We start from the raw sequence: 16,600 nt of genomic DNA on the forward strand, positions 1-16,600 counted from the left end.
ATGTGTGGATTATAGGCATGAGCCACCACACCTGGCCTACATTTCTACAAGTTGTGGTGGTGGTGGTGGCGGTTTTTTTGTTTTTCAAGATGGGGTCGCACTCTGTCCCCCAGGCTGGAGTGCAGTGGCATGATCTTGGCTCACTGCAACCTCTGCTTCCCAGGGCAATCCTCCCACCTCAGCCTCCCGAGCACACACCACCACACTCTGCTAATTTTTTGTTTTTGTTTTGTTTTTGGTAGAGACGGGATTTCACTGTGTTGCCCAGCCTGATCTCGAACTCCTGAGCTCAAGTGATTCACCCACCTCAGCCTCCCAAACATTTCTACAAGTTTTAATCCTTAAACTGCTCCCCACTTCCACTGCTGTAGTCATTTTTTCTATTGATTTAACAAATATTGAGTACCTATGATATACTACTGTGATGATTCAGGTGAGCAGTGAGCACCGAAAAACCACATAAGCCAAGAATCATCAGAGTTGTGTGGCACATTCTCAGAGTGGCCATGAGTTCAGTGTGTCTGGGCAGAGAGTGCGTAAAGGTGGGGCCGGGTGAGGCTGAAAGAGTAGATGGAGGTAAAATCATGGCAGACCTAGACTTCCGTGCAAGGAAGTCTGGATCCTGTAGCCATCAGTGAACCTCTGAAGGTTCAGAGCTGAAAAGTGACATGATCAACTGGTCTTTTAAAAAATACCTAACAGGAGACTGTGAGCTCTATTAAAGCTGACTCTTATCTTTATACCCCTAACATCTGCCTTGTAGGTACTTAGTAAGGTGGTTAAATAATGATGACAGTGTGAAGAATGGCTTAAGGCAGGAGGTGGTGGCTCATGTCTGTAATCTCAGCACTTTGGGAGGCTGAGGTGGTGGATTGCTTGAGCCCAGAAGTTTGAGACCAGCTTGGGCAACAGAGCAAGACCTTGTCTCTACAAAAGATACAAAAACATTAGCCAGGAGTGGTGGTGCACACCTGTATTCTCTGCTACTTGGGAGGCTGACATGGAGGATTGCTTGAGCCCAGGAGGTTGAGGCTATGGTGAGCTGTGATCACACCACTGCCCTCTAGCCTGAGTGACAGGGCAAGACCCTGTCAAAAAAAAAAAAAGGCTTAGAAGATCAAATTGGAAGTATGTGGCCAGAGGACCCATCCTTGCTATTGAAAATGAGACTAGAACCATATGTCAAGAACTAGGGTCCTAGGCCCTCTTTCTGTATTTTAATTCTAAGAAAAAGATGAATATTTGGCTGGACACGGTGGCTCATGCCTGCAATCCCAGCACTTTGGGAGGCCAAGGTGGGCAGATCATGAGTTCGGGAGTTTGAGACCAGCCTGGCCAACATATTGAAACCCCGTCTCTACTAAAAATACAAAAATTAGCTGATCATGGTGGCAGGCACCTATAATCCCAGCTACTCGGGAGGCTGAGGCAGAAGGATTGCTTGAACCCGGGAGGCAGAGGTCATGGTGAGCCGAGATTGTGCCACTGCACTCCGGCCTGGGCAACAGAGTGAGACTTGGCCCCCCCCCATACCCACCAAAAAAAAAAAAAGAAAGAAAAAGATGAATATTCAAAGGTAGTCCTTACAAGGAAGGAGATTACAAAAAGCAACAGCAAGACATCTGTGGAAGGAGAGGATGACAACTGGCTTTGTTTTGTTAAGTGGGGACAATTATGTTTTGTATGTGTTATATAAAAATCTCTGTAGCTGGGCACAGCGGCTCATGCCTGTGATCTTAGCACTTTGGGAAGCCAAGGTAGGCGGATCACTTAAGGTCAGGAGTTCAAGACAAGCCTGACTAACATGGGGAAAACCCCATCTCTACTAAAAATACAAAAATTACCCAGGGGTGGTGGTGCATGCCTGTAATCCCAGCTACTCGGGAGCCTGAGGCAGGAGAATCACTTGAACCTTGGAGGCGGAGGTTGCAGTGAGCCGAGATCGCGCCACTGCACTCTAGCCTGGGCAACAGAGTGAGACTTCATCTCAAAAGAGAAAAAAAAATCTGTCTTAATAATAGCAAGTGGTCTGTTCTGTGAGCATGTATGTGCATGCAAATACACATACTGCCTGTCTTCTGGAATGGAAGGAGGAAAATACTATAAAAGGATAATAGCAAGAGACGAGGCAGGACATCCGCATTGGCCTATATGGCCAAGAGGGCTGCTTCCCGGGGCCAGGCCCATCTGCTGAAAACCCATCTATCTTTTTTTTTTTTTTTTTTTTTTTTTTTTTTTTGAGACGGAGTCTCGCGCTGTCACCCAGGCTGGAGTGCAGTGGCCGGATCTCAGCTCACTGCAAGCTCCGCCTCCCGGGTTCACGCCATTCTCCTGCCCCAGCCTCCCGAGTAGCTGGGACTACAGGCGTCCGCCACCTCGGCCGGCTAGTTTTTTGTATTTTTTAGTAGAGATGGGGTTTCACCGTGTTAACCAGGATGGTCTCGATCTCCTGACCTCGTGATCCGCCCGTCTCGGCCTCCCAAAGTGCTGGGATTACAGGCTTGAGCCACCGCGCCCGGCACCCATCTATCTTTAAGCAGGTTGAAAGAAAGTCTAATCTAAGTGACATGTAGCTCTGAGGAACCAGGAAAAAGAAAACAACCAGTGCAGGCCCTTGGGGGAGTTACCAAGGAGAGCTACTTGTCCTCATTCAGAAGAACGTGCCTAGGATCAGTCACATGATTTCCTACACAAACTGGAAAGGAGAGAGTTGTTCAGCGTAGAGCAGGGGTAAGCAAAATTTTGTGCGTATGTGCATTTTTCTAGGGGAAGAATTCATAGCTTTCATCATATTCTCCAAGAGCCATGTAGCTCTTAAGAAAGGATTTAAAACAACTCATTTAATTTTTATGTTTTTATTATTTTTTAAAATAATTTAAAAATTGCTCTTTTTAAAATAATAAAATTGCTCTTTTTAAAATAATAAAAATTGGTCTTGCTCTGTTGCCCAGGCTGGAGTACAGTGGCGCAATCACAGCTTACAGCAGCCTGAACCTCCTGGGCCCAAGCGATTCTCCCACCTCAGCCCTCTGCCCCTGCCCCAAGTAGCTGGGACCACAGGCGTGCACCACTATGCCCAGCTAATTTTCTGGGTTTTTTTGCTTTGTGTAGAGACAAGATCTCACGATGTTCCCCAGTCTGGTCTCAAATTCCTGGGCTCAAGCAGTCTTTCTGCCTCAGCCTCCCAAGTGCTGGGATTACAGGCAACAAAAAAACTAGTTTAAAAAGAAGAAATGTAGCCCAGACATGGCAGTGGCTCACACCTGTAATCCCAGCACTTTGGGAGGCCGAGGCGGGTGGATCACCTGAGGTCAGGAGTTTGAGACCAGCCTGACCAACATGGTGAAACCCTGTCTCTACTAAAACAATAAAATTACCTGGGCCTGGTGGCTCATGCCTGTAATCTCAGTTACTAGGGAGGCTAAAGCAGGAGAATCACTTGAACCCAGGAGGCGGAGGTTGCAGTGAGGCAAGATAGCACCGTCGTACTCCAGCCTGGGCAGCAACAACAAAACTCTTCCAAAAAAAAAAAAAAGAAGAAGAAGAAGAAATGTAGAAAATAAATAACAACAACAAAAACAAATATATCACTTTTTAGCTGGGGAGAGCCAGACTCAGAGGCTACACTTTGTATCTATAACTTTTTTTTTTTTTTTTGAGACAGAGTCTTGTTCTGTCACCCAGGCTAGAGTGCAGTGGTGCGACCTCAGCTCACTGCAACCTCTACCTCCTGGGTTTAAGCGATTCTCCTGCCTCAGCCTCCTGAGTAGCTGGTATTACAGGTGCGCCACCATGCCCAGATAATTTTTGTATTTTTAGTAGAGATGAAGTTTTACCATGTTGGTCAGGCTGGCCTTGAACTCCTGACTTCAGGTGATCCACCTGCCTCAGCCTCCCAAAGTGCTGCGATTACAGGTGTGAGCCACCATGCCGGCTTGCTCACATGTACTTTTATCATTAGCTGCCAGTTAATATTACTGTAATGAAATCATTTCTTTTGGCTTAGTAACTCACCTAAATATGTCTCAGATAGTTAGCTGTTGAGGCTGAGAAGAACCTGAGTGCTGATCTGAGCGCCCCTCATTCCAGTGGCATATTGGCAGCAGACAACTGCAGGAAGGCATTGTCTTGGTACCCAAGGGGGTTTAAAACGTGGGCTTTATCTTCCTGAGAGAAAGTATTACATGTCAAATGAGAACCTCAAAGATCTCCGATAGTGTTTGGGAAAATCCCATACCAGCCAAAAAATAATGATTTAAAAAAATTATCCAAGGCCGGGCACAGTGGCTTGTGCCTGTAATCCCAGCACTTTGGGAGGCTGAGGTGGGCAGATCACCTGAGGTCAGCAATTCGAGACCAGCCTGGCCAACATGGTGAAACCCCGTTCTGTACTAAAAATACAAAAATTAGCCAGGCATGGTGGCAGGCGCCTGTAGTCCTAGCTACTCGGGAGGCTGAGGCAGGAGAAGCGTGGGAGGTGGAGGTTGAACCTGGGAGGTGGAGGTTGCAGTGAGCCGTGTCTGCACCACTCTACTGCAGCCTGGGAAATAGGGCAAGACTCTTTCTCAAAAAATAAAAAATATCCAGTATCTGTTGCTGTGGGGTCATTTGTGGAGCCCATTGATCAGGCAAGCAGGCCCTGGTCCCATTCGCCATCTCTGCTACCTGTCCTTGTGAAACCCACCATCAGAGCGTGGAAAATGCAGAAACCTGCAACCCTGAGTGTATATATCAGAACTACTCTCAATCAGCTACTAGGGGAGCTGAGGCAGGAGAATCGCTTGAACCTGGGAAGCGGAGGTTGTGGTGATCCGAGATCGTGTCACTGCACTCGAGCCTGGGTGACAGAGCAAGACTCCATCTCAAAATAAATAAATCAGTTAATAAAATAAGAATAAGAATAAGCCATTGTCAGCCCAGTTGGCCTAGTTTGGTCTCATGACCATCTCTTGGCTAGGGAAGGACAGGCTACCTTAATTAATTAAACCATCAGGCTCTAAACAATGAGGGAAAAGTAATTCCTCCTGAAAATTAAAGTGCTTTAATCAAAAGGAGGCAGACATATACTGGATGACTAAAAATAGCAAATTTCCCCCAATAAACTCAAATCTGTTCATTTCCAAAGCCTTGGCTTTGTCTCTCCCGCCATGCTACCTCTTTAATACACTCTCAGGCAGGAGTTCTTGTTACTTGGATATCTGGAAGTTAAGAGGGGAGGAGGAGAGTTAATATCACAAGAGACAAGAATGAAGTGTTTCATATTGCATGATGATTTCAAATTTAAAATACTTATCTTCCTGGCCCATATAGTATGTCCTCAGCTAGCGGTGATTCTGGATTTCCCCCCAGAGTCCATTGAAAATAAAGTGGCATTAAACTGACCTGGGTCCGACTACCAGTTCCACCACTTGCTATCTGTATGACCTTGCACAGGGTGACATCAATAAGCCAAATTTTCCTCATGTGTAAAATGAGTTAAAACCCACCGCCTTACCAGATAATTGTGCGCTTCCATTGAGGAGACATATGAAGTGCTTGACATATAAGATGCCCCCAATAAATGCTCTTCCCACCCCATTCCCTCTGCCAACATACTACAAAATTATATGGTATTAGTATTGGTTTATTTATTTGTTTGTTTTGAGGTGGAGTCTTGCTCTGCTGCCCAGGCTGGAGTACGGTGGTGCCATCTTGGCTCACTGCAACCTCCAACTCCCAAGTTCAAGTGACTTTCCTGCCTCAGCCTCTCTAGTAGGTGTGATTACAGGCATGTACCACCACGCCCAGCTTTTTTTTTTTTTTTTTTACATTTATTTTTAGTAGAGACAGGGTTTCACCATGTTGGCCAGGCTGGTCTCCAATCCCTGACCCCAAGTGATCAGCCCACCTCGGCCTTCCAAAGTGCTAGGATGACAGGCGTGAGCCATCGTGCCCGGCTGGTATTAGTAATTTTTGTTTTCTGAGGGTTATATGATTCACTTCTTCTGATAGGTGCTGTTTTTCTTATGGAAGGATATCCAGTTGTTTCATGATGGCATTTGCACCTCCAAAAAACCTAGATGGTTCCAAAATGCAGACAAAGATGAGCACCTGGACACCCTTAAACCATCAGCTATTGAATGACCGGGTAAGTGACCAGAACTATTTTATCAATTGAATCCATGACTTAAAGGAAAAAAGATATTAAAATTTTACTTACCAAAATATGAACAGGAATTATTTAGGATTGTGTAATGGATGAACAAAAACCAAAATGAAGATATTCAAAAACTTTTACTGAACCCTTGCTATATGGGCAAAGCTGGCAATAGATGCAGAGTCCTTGCCCAAGAAGAAAATGTCTTAGATTTGTTCTTTCGCCCACTGTCACCTTCCTCTCCCACCCCACTTGCCTTTTTTCTTCCATCGCTTGTTCTCCCTAGAACCACCAGAACTGAGAAATGAGAGAGTGGTCCACGGCATTCCCCAAAACCCGGTTTTCTTGGTATAGTTGAGGTTGCTGGGTAATGCTGCACATTTAATAAGATATATAAAAAGAATACATTTCAGCTGATTATTCACATTACTCAGGTTCTCTTAAGACGTTTATTTTCATGGCCGGGTGCAGTGGCTCATGCTTATAATCCCAGCACTTGGGAGGCCGAGGCAGGTGGATCATCTGAGGTCAGGGGTTCGAGACCAGCCTGGCTAACATGGTGAAACCCCGTTTCTATTAAAAATACAAAAAAAAAAAAATTAGCTGGGCGTGGTCGTGGGTGCCTGTAATCCCAGCTACTTGGGAGGCTGAGGCAGGAGAATCACTTGAACCTGGGAGGTGGAGGTTGCAATGAGCCGAGATCACACCATTGCACTCCCGCTTGGGCAACAAGAGGAAACTCCATCTCAACAACAGCAGCAACAACAACAAAGACATTTATTTTCCACCTGCACTCTGGGAAGGTGCCAGCGGACTACACTAAAGGATCACGGTGGATGGCCGAGGTGTGAGAGTGACCAACCTTTAGGGGTTTCTATTCCTGCTTCAGTTAGGGACAAAATTTACCAACAGGTCTGTAAGCTCCAGTGACCAATCGCTGTATATAAGGACCACACCTATTTGGCAGGAAAACACAATCACCATGTATAAAACTGACCTCATCCTCTCGCTCCTACATACCAGTTCCTCCCCCGGTGAGAGACACTACTTTATACCAAGTCACCGAAGCCAGAAATTCTGCTTCTCCCTGTCCAGTCTGGGATTTGATTTTCCCCCAGATTACAAGCTAAAAAGTTAGCCTGTGACTATGGAATAGAAGACTCTGCTGTTTCACAATAAAGGATGAGATTCTTGGGTCAAAACAACTTTACTTACAAGCAGCAAGTGGCATGAACATTATGTTTGCATGGGTTCTGCTGGTCCTCCCCGTCCCACAGGTGGGACGCATAGGGCCCAGATAAATGCTACACATACAGTGGTTTGAACCACAGCTGAGGAACAGTGAGCCCAGGGCATCCACTGCTTTTCATAGTAAGCAGTAAGTAAGCCTGCTCTTGCTCCCAAAGGGAGACATTACCTCATCCCTCAAGGTTGCCTTACTGCAGACACAACCTGCAATAATGGCCCAGGTCACGAATGCTCAGGGCCTTGCTTTTTTTTTTTTTTTTTTTTTTTTGAGACAGAGTCTCACTATGTCGCCAGACTGGAGTGCAGTGGTGCGATCTCAGGTCACTACAACCTCCACCTCCCGGATTCAAGTGATTCTCCTGCCTCAGCCTCCCTAGTAGCTGGGACTACAGGCGCATGCCACCACACCCAGCTAATTTTTGTATTTTTAGTAGAGACGGGGTTTTACCATGTTGGCCAGGATGGTCTCGACTTCTTGACCTCCTGATCTACCTGCCTCGGCCTCCCAAAGTGCTGGGATTACAGGGTGAGCCACCGTGCTCGGCCACGAATACGCAGGCCCCTACATTCTTGGCATGCCAAGATGTTTCAGGGTGTGAGAGGCACACAGAGAAGTGTCTACCAACGCTCCCTTGCCACCATATGTAATTTGCTTTCCAGTACTCTGAGTCCTCCTCCCAATCTCTCATTCAGGCCTCTCTTCTCCACCCGCCTATCTACTTCCAGCTCCATTCTCAGCTCACAGTCTGCACCCTTTGCCTAGTATACTGCAGTCACCCCCTAACTGGTTTCACTGCCTCTGTCCCTGCCGATCCATCCTCTATTCTGGTCCCAGAGAGATCTTTCTAAGATTCTGATTCTATTATGTGAAACCAATAGTAGGCTCCACTCCCAAGAGTAAATTCCAACACCCCCAGGCATAGCATTGAGGATCTTTCATGATCTGACCTCAGCCAACTTCCCAGCTCCATCCCTGCCACTGCTCCTTCACATCCGATGCCCAGGCCCAGTTCAGGGCCCCCAGGTGAACCCTGCTGTCCCACACCTCCATGCCTTTGCACGTGCTCTTGCCGTTGCCTCCTATCTGAGTCAATTCAAATGTCCTTTCCTCTGTGAAGCCTCCCGCTGCGTCCTGCTTCCTTTTCTTTGCTCTCATCATTATTTACTGGCTTTCCCAGTCAACTCCCACGCATGAAGAGTTGAGATTCTGTCTTTTCTCTGTGTACCCCCAGGAACCTGGTTTGGTTCCTGAAGCATAAGAAATAGAGCCAGGGCTGGGCACAGTGGCTCACACTTGTAATCCCAGCACTTTGGGAGGCCAAGGCGAGTGGATCACCTGAGGTCAGGAGTTCAAGACCAGCCTGGCCAACATGGTGAAACCCCGTCTCTACTAAAAAATATAAAAATTAGTCAGGCATGGTGATGCACCCCTGTAGTCCCAGCTTCTCGGGAGGCTGAGGCAGAAGAATCACTTGAACGCAGGAGGTGGAGGTTGCAGTGAGTCAAGATTGTGCCACTATACTCCAGTGCCTGGGCAACAGAGTGAGACTCTGTCTCAGAAAAAAAGAAAGAAAGAAAGAGAGAAAGAGAGAAAGAAGGGAGGGAAGGAAGGGAGGGAGGGAGGGAGGGAAATTGAATCAGAGTTCAGGTCTACTCCCTGGTACCTCTTTCATTGACTCTTGTCTTCCTGCCTCTTCATCTTTGTGTCCTTAGCCTGGATTTACCCCTCTGCCCCTCTAAACTCAACAGATGGGCTCATCCCTTGGCAAAGCTCTCATCCAACCTGAACCCTCCTGCTCGGTACTTTCTATTTCTAGTCAAATCAGTTTCTACTGATGAGCAATTTTAGGAAAGGAACAGAAGGGCCAAGGTAGAGATTGGAATAGTGAGAAATAAAATGGAGAGAGACTGAAAAAGGAAAATGATAAAGGAAATGAGGAAAGAGAATGAAAAAAAAAATAGAGGGACCTGTAGAAACAAAAGGAAAGGCAGAGAAAGAGGGAGAGAAAGATTCAGCCTTCATCTAGCCATGAACACCAAACAAATCTATTGAAAAAATTTTGGGAGGCAGGCACAGTGGCTCGCATCTGTAATCCCAGCACTTTGGGAGGGTGAGGCCAGTGGATCGCTTGAGGCCAAGAGTTTAAGACCAGCCTGTGCAACGTAGTGAGACCTCATCTTTATTTAAAAAAAAAAAAGTAAAATAAAATATTAGCCTGGCATGGTGGTGCATGCCTATGGTCCCAGCTACTTGGGAGGCTGAGGCAGGAGGATCGCTTGAACCCAGGAGTTGGAGGTTGGGGTGAGCCACGATTGCACCACTGCACTCCAGCCTGAGTGACAGAGACCCTGTCTCTGAAAAAAGAAAGAAAGAAAATCGTTTTTATCCAGCTCAACAGTAATTTACTCAGCACCTGTTTGCAATGCTTGACACTCTCCCACAGTTTGTATAACAGCTTATCTGGTTCCCCTACCAAAACTTCAGGGTCTCATTTTGAAATCTGTCTTCCCATAGAATTGTGAAGGTTTTACACACATGTGAAAAAGTGACTTGAATTCAAATAGACGTTCATTGGATTCCTTGATTTTCAGAAATTTTCTTCGAAAAATTATGAGTCTTGATCAATTTAGCAGCTGTGGAGAAGAAAAGTGTCTTAGGAGGCAAAAAATTTCCTGAATGCCTCTTGCAGTTCAATTTTTAGAGAAGCTGATTCTGAGATTAGCATGTAGAGTGTTGACTGGAGAGGACTTTCTGGATTAACACCTGGAAAAGGAAGGAAATAAAAGGAAGAGAAAAGGGGCAGATGTGGGACAGAGGAAGAAGTTTGGCTGGAATGCAGTCTCAGTGAGGTCTCCGCTGACCCCATAGGACTCCCTGAGGCTGCCATGATGCTTCAGATAGGTTGTAAAAAAATACCTGAGGCTGGGTAATTTATAAAGAAAAGAGGTTTAACTGGCTCACACTTCTGCAGGCTGTGCAGGAAGCACAATGGCATCTGCTTCTGGGGAGGCCTCAAGGAGCTTTCCATCGTGGCAGAGGGCAAAGCAGGAGGAGGCATCTTACGTGGCAGGAGCAGGAGGAAGAGTGAGACAGGGGAGGTCCCACACACTTTTAAACAACCAGATCTCATGAGAACTTACTCCTGCTGATGACAGTGCTAGGGAGATGGTGTTAAACCATGAGAAACCGCCCCCATGATCCAATCACCTCCCACCAGGCCCCACCTCCAACATAGGGAATTACAATTTTTTTTTTTTTTTTTTTTGAGACAGAATTTACTCTGTTGCCCAGGTTGGAGTGCAGTGGCGCGATCTAGGCTCACTGCAACCTCTGCCTCCTAGTTCAAGCGATTCTCCTGCCTCAGCCTCCTGAGTAGCTGGGATTGCAGGCGCCCACCACCACACCTGGCTAATTTTCATATTTTTAGTAGAAATGGAGTTTCACCATGGTGGCCAGGCTGATCTTGAACTCCTGACCTCAGTGATCCACTGGCCTTGGACTCCCAAAGTGCTAGGATTACAGGCGTGAGTCATGGCGCCCGGCCGGGGATTACAATTTGATATGAGATTTGGTGGGGACAGAGATCCAAACCACATCATTTGTCTTACGTTGTGGCAAGGGGGAAGGGGGGAAGAGGGTCTGGTCTTTATACTTCCACACTGACCATTCAGTGGGCACCAGCTGCCTACACCCCCACCAGGTCTGACCTTGGGCAAGGCAGCTCTCTCAAGCTTGTGACTGTCAACCAGCAGCCTTCCAGCAGGTGGGGAAATAAATCCTTCCGTTCTGGAGGGGAACGAGTGCATCACAGCACTCATTGTTTCTTTAACAGATTTTTATCCAATGTAACAATCACTTCTCAAGATAATATGTATTGCATTGTCCCGAACTCCCATTTTATTCCCAAAAAAAATCATTTTTTTGGTTTAGTTAGGTTATTGTGTGGCGTAAAATTATTTTTAAAAATCTTAGTGTGTATATATACACAGAAGTATGTGTACGAATGCACAGAGTCACACACATAGAATTTGTATGTGATTATGCCAAGCCGATGTTTGTTTGTTTGTTTGTTTGTTTTTGAGGATCTTACTCTGTCACCCAGGCTGGAGTACAGTGGCACAATCACGGCTCACTGCAGCCTCCACCTCCTGGGCTCAAGTGATTTTCCTGTCTCATCCTCCCAAGTAGCTAGGACCACCAGGCTCACACCACCATGCCCTGCTAATTTTTTTTATTTTTTATTATTTTTAGTAGAGACAAGGTCTCACTATGTTGCTCATGCTGGTCTCAAACTCCTGAGCTCAAGTGAGACTCTGTTTCAGCCTCCCAAAGCTCTGGGATTACAGGCATCAACCACCATGCCCAGCCATATCAAACTGTTAATACTGGTTTTTCCCGAAGAGTTATATGGGTGTTGGTGGACAGAGGAGGGTCTGTTAGAAGAGAGAGCTTTCATTTTCTTACTTCATACAATGCAGCAGTTTCCAATTTTAAAACAAATTAGAATATAAATATGTATCATATATTATACACACACATATTCGTACATATAAGCAAACAAAGGACGATAACTCTGGGAATTGAAAACTCTGGTTTCAAATCAGCTGTACCAATTTTACCTTCTCTGGGCTTTATCCTCCTTTGTAAAATGAGTGGATTGGATCAGATGACCTTGAAGGTCTCTTCTGGTTCTAACATTCTAACTGTGTGAAAGGAATTAAAAATAGATGCCCAAGGAGACAGCCGGCCAAAAGGCATGCAGACAATCATTTCAAGGGGCTTCCACACTTCTAAATGAGGGTGTTTGTCACCAATGATCAGTGAAATTTTAAGGTTTCTTGGTTTTAAGTTTTTGTTTTAATTTTGTCTTTCTTCTATTCTGTAGTAAAATGTGAAATATGTAACTATCTTAGACTAAAATAAAAGTCAGGATTTTAACTTCACAGCAGGCTTTAAGCAGAGAGATTGAATTCTCTAAATTCAAATTTAGATGCCTAAAAAAAAAAACAGCATCACCAGGATAGGCATATTTAACGGATTAGTAAGTTATTCAAGCACTGTGAATTTTGAGTGAAGGAATGTTTTTAAAATGTGTATTTCTTTGCCAACTAGTGTTTTAATTGAAAGTGATCTTTATCACACACACACATAGAAAGGTAACTATGGAAGGTGATGGATAGGACAATTTCCTTGACATTTCATTATGTATGTATATATCAAAGCATCAAGTTGTATACCTTAAATATACACAGTTTTTAAAAAGAAAAGAAAGTGATCCACATTTCTTTTAGAGTATGGTTCACACATGTTGTACAGTACATGTTAAAAAAAGGTGTTCTGAGAAAAAGCACCCAGTTACCATCAATCGATCATTATTTAGGGGCCCCTAAATATCTCACTCCTACATTGTAATGATGTCACACGGTGAAATATGTAACTACAGTGTCAACAGACTAAAATAACAACCATGGGATTCTGACTTAACAGCAGGCTCTGAGTAAACTGTGATATAAACAGACTGCAGCATCTTGCAAGAAAAGAAGATCCATTTTAATATTTCCATTTGGAAGAAATACTTTGTTTTCCAGCTCTTTAAAATGAAGAACCTGATTGCAAATCTTTGAAATAAAGACTTACTCCAAACCAGGGTGTGTAAGACTGTAAGTCCAACTGAGAACCTGACGACAAAATTATCTGCCCAAAATGATACGTCTTGTCAAAGGTGGAGTCAGAACCAGATCTGGAGTCTCCTGACTTTCAGTCTAGTGTCTTTCCTCTACCCCTTGTGTCCCATCAGTTTCTGCTTGAGTTTACCTTCTGGTAAAGAGCTGGACTTGCATGGACTCTGCTTAGACTTTGTCTCATGTTTTAGCCTGTGTAGCACTTCCCAATATCCACCCCATTCCTTTTCTACTACCCTCTTGTTGACCGTCTTTTCCCCTTTAAGTCAGTTTCCTTTTGTTTCCAATGGGTTACACCATCATTGGACACCATGCTTCAACTTCCTCCAGAAGCTCTGTTGTGGTCTCAGGACCTAACCTCTGCTTCTTCTTATAGTCAGACCAAAGCATGGGCAGAAGTTCATCAAGAATGTAAGGCTGGAAGTCAGAATGGGGAAGACCAAGGATCTGGTGAGGAATCAAGTGCAGTGTTGAGCTGAACACATAGTTTGGACCCAGAGATTTTTTAAATATCTGTAAATATAACCTCTTTGGTCCTCTGCTTATCCTTTCTAAAATATAGGAATCGAATAAAAAGATCTTTAGGATTCCTTTTAGCTCTAAAATTCAATGACTTCTGAAGCTTTCTTCTTGTTGTTAGTCAATCAGCAAAATGGTTTATTGAGGGCCTTCCATGGACTCTGTACTTGAGGGTTCTATGGAGCATGTAAGAGAAAGTGGTTGTAATCTACTTGGGAAGATAAAATTAACAGACACCACTAGAGAGCAAAACAAACACTATAAAGTCTAAGTGAAGCATGAACTATAAATGGAGTAGGAGTTGGGAGGAGAGAAATCCCTGGGCTTCAGAAAAGTGACAACACTGGTTGCACGGGTTGGGTGATGCATGATTGATAGAGAAGAATTCAGACAATATTTGAATCCAGATATTTTGAATCTTCTGTGTTCTACAGATTCTCTTCTACTTCTTTTCATCTAGAAATTCTGAGTTTATCTGTTGCCATTATTTGAGGGTCCTGGTAGCCCAGGTGGCAGTTAGCTGCGGGGAAGGGTCTTTTTCTTCTTCTTTTATGTGCAAAAAGTGTCTGTCTGTGACAGAAGAGATTCCCTGGCCAAGAGCAAAACTGACATTTCACTGGTCCCGAGGTGGTGGCTGAACCAGTTATTTCAATTCCTATTTTGTATGTCCTTGGCAACCAGAGCTTGAGAGTTAAAAAAGGAAGGAAAACACAATCTGTGGGAAGCATAAAACCAGCTCCTCAACCTCTTCCATAAAAAGAGAAGAAATAGGTCTGAGCCACCTCTCCAAGAGGGAACATTCTTACAGCACTAGAGAATGTAGTGAGTGTCAAGAGGAGGGAAAAATATCAATCCCGATTTTGAAAGCTGACAGAGGGTGTATGGGATAAAGCAAGTGAGACATTCAAATATGTTCATTACTCTCTTTCTCTTCCTCTCTTAATAAGCCCCTTCTCTGCCACATGTACCTACATTAGTCTTCCTTTCCTCACTCACTGAAATGTGCATATGCACTGATGCTCAGAAAAGCACCTCAACACCAATATATAAAGATACTCACATTGTACTGATACATCCATAAGGATATTCATTCTCACAATCACATTCATTCAATTCAATAAACATAGATACCTGTAACATGCTCTGTAAGCACTCTGCTGGAGATGTCAAGATGAATAAGACTTAGTTTCTGTCCTAAATAGTATATTGTAATAAACTTATACCAACAAACATTCAAGTGGAAGCCCAGAGGTGTACACACACACATTTCTAATCCTACAGATGTGTACATACTTGTACGCCCACTGATATGTGTATACACTGAAATAGAAAAACAGAACTGATCATTCACCTGTTTCGTAAATTCTCATACTATTAATACTGAAATATTTCAGATGGGGGAGTTTCATGTTCCTGTTTTTTTGTTAGTTTTTTCATCTCCTTTCAAATTCTAAAACTGATTTACCTTTATAATTCCATTTTTAAAATTTCTTTCCCTTTAAACAACTGTTACTTCTTTCTTTTTCTTCTTCTTTTTTTTTTTTTTTTTTTTTTTTTACAGAGTCTGGTGCTGTCACCCAGGTAAGAAGTACAATGACATGGTCATAGCTCACTGCAGCCTCAACTCCCCGAGCTCAAGCGATCCTCCCACTTCAGCCTCAGCTGGGACTACAGGGACACACCACCACACCTGGCTAATTTTTTGTATTTTTTGTAGAGATGGAGTCTCACCATGTTGCTCAGGCTGCTCTTAAACTCCCTAGCTCAAATGATCTGCCTGCCTTGGCCTCCCAAAGTGCTGGGATTACAGGTGTGAGCCACTGTACCCAGCCTTATTACTTCTTCTTTCATATGAATTATTCCACATGTAGAAACTGAAATAAAAAAAGAGAGAAACCTTGCCCAGGGTAAAAATACATAACCTCAGGAGTAACATCTGTCTTTTTATATTCAGCTGATACAATGAATATTTATTCACAGATCCCTTAATGATATCGTTCTTGTAATGGGTATTTTGAACTATGATATATGAAATTACCATATTCTTTTTTACTTATTGTAGGTATTTGAAGAAAGAAGAGCCCTGCTTGGCAAATGGGTAAACATTTAAAATATAGTTTATATTTATATTAAAAACATAATGTTTTTGCATTATGTTATGTTATCTGTTTTCATCTTTCAGGCTGCTTTTAAAAAATCAGACTGGGTGGCTTACAAATAACAGGCATTTTTTTACTCAACTTGGATAGAAAGAAAAAAACCCCAGACATTTATTTTTCATGGTTCCAGAGGCTTAGGAAGCTCAAGATCAAGGTGCTGGCAGATTCAGTGTCTGCTGAGGCCTCTCTTCATAGACAGTCACCTCCTCACTGTGTCCTCATGTGGAGAAGAGGGGGAATGAGTTATCTGGGGTCTCCTTTATAAGGACAATAATCCCCTTCTTGAGGCCCACCCTCATTTGACCTAATCACTTCACAAAGGCCCCACCTCCTAATCCCATCACACTGGGGGGTTGAGATTTCAACATGAATTTGGGGGTGACATAAACATTCAGTCTGTAGCATTATCACAGAGCCCAGAGAATTCAGCTTGGATTTAAGGGAGTGCTTCCTCATTTCCTGAGAAGCATGACAGGTGCTTTCTGTAAGTGTCAGTTAGGATTTGGTCAGGGAAACAGAAATCGTATCTTATTTTAACAGACATAATTAAATGAAAAGGATTGGTTAAGCAAATATTGGAGAACAGAAGAGACAGAAAGGGAAGGCTGAGGTTCCAGGGAGGTAGAACTGTGGGAATTAGCTACCACCAGCTCTCCTGGTACTGGGAGCTCAGAGGGAAGACCTTCAGCACCATAGGGAAGCCAGATTTCTATGGAGTAAAGCAGATGACATCACAGCCAGCTGGTTCTGATACAGCTGGCAAAACATGATGGTTCTAGGTGTATGGAAAAAAAAGCTGGACCTTGGAATCAATGGCTACTGTCAGGGTCAAGAGTTAGGTGATCCTGATAGGAAC

General features: G+C 44.0%; 1 protein-coding gene across 7 annotated transcripts in view; it reads left to right on the top strand.

The window, feature by feature from the left end:
• Positions 1-16,600, top strand: part of FBXO16 (F-box protein 16) — a 162,402-nt gene that overhangs the window by 102,144 nt on the left and 43,658 nt on the right. For 5 of the 7 annotated variants that reach the window (XM_050802538.1, XM_050802536.1, XM_050802540.1 and 2 more), the window contains exons 2-3: positions 5,992-6,127; positions 15,648-15,683. In XM_050802538.1, coding sequence (XP_050658495.1) covers positions 6,029-6,127; positions 15,648-15,683 — 135 coding nt within the window. In that variant the 5' untranslated portion in view covers positions 5,992-6,028. The remainder of the gene's footprint in view (positions 1-5,991; positions 6,128-15,647; positions 15,684-16,600) is intronic. The other 2 variants (XM_050802539.1, XM_050802537.1) reach the window with 2 other exon arrangements.

Source organism: Macaca thibetana, chromosome 8, assembly GCF_024542745.1.
Source record: "Macaca thibetana thibetana isolate TM-01 chromosome 8, ASM2454274v1, whole genome shotgun sequence".
Taxonomy (NCBI): Eukaryota; Metazoa; Chordata; class Mammalia; order Primates; family Cercopithecidae; genus Macaca; species Macaca thibetana.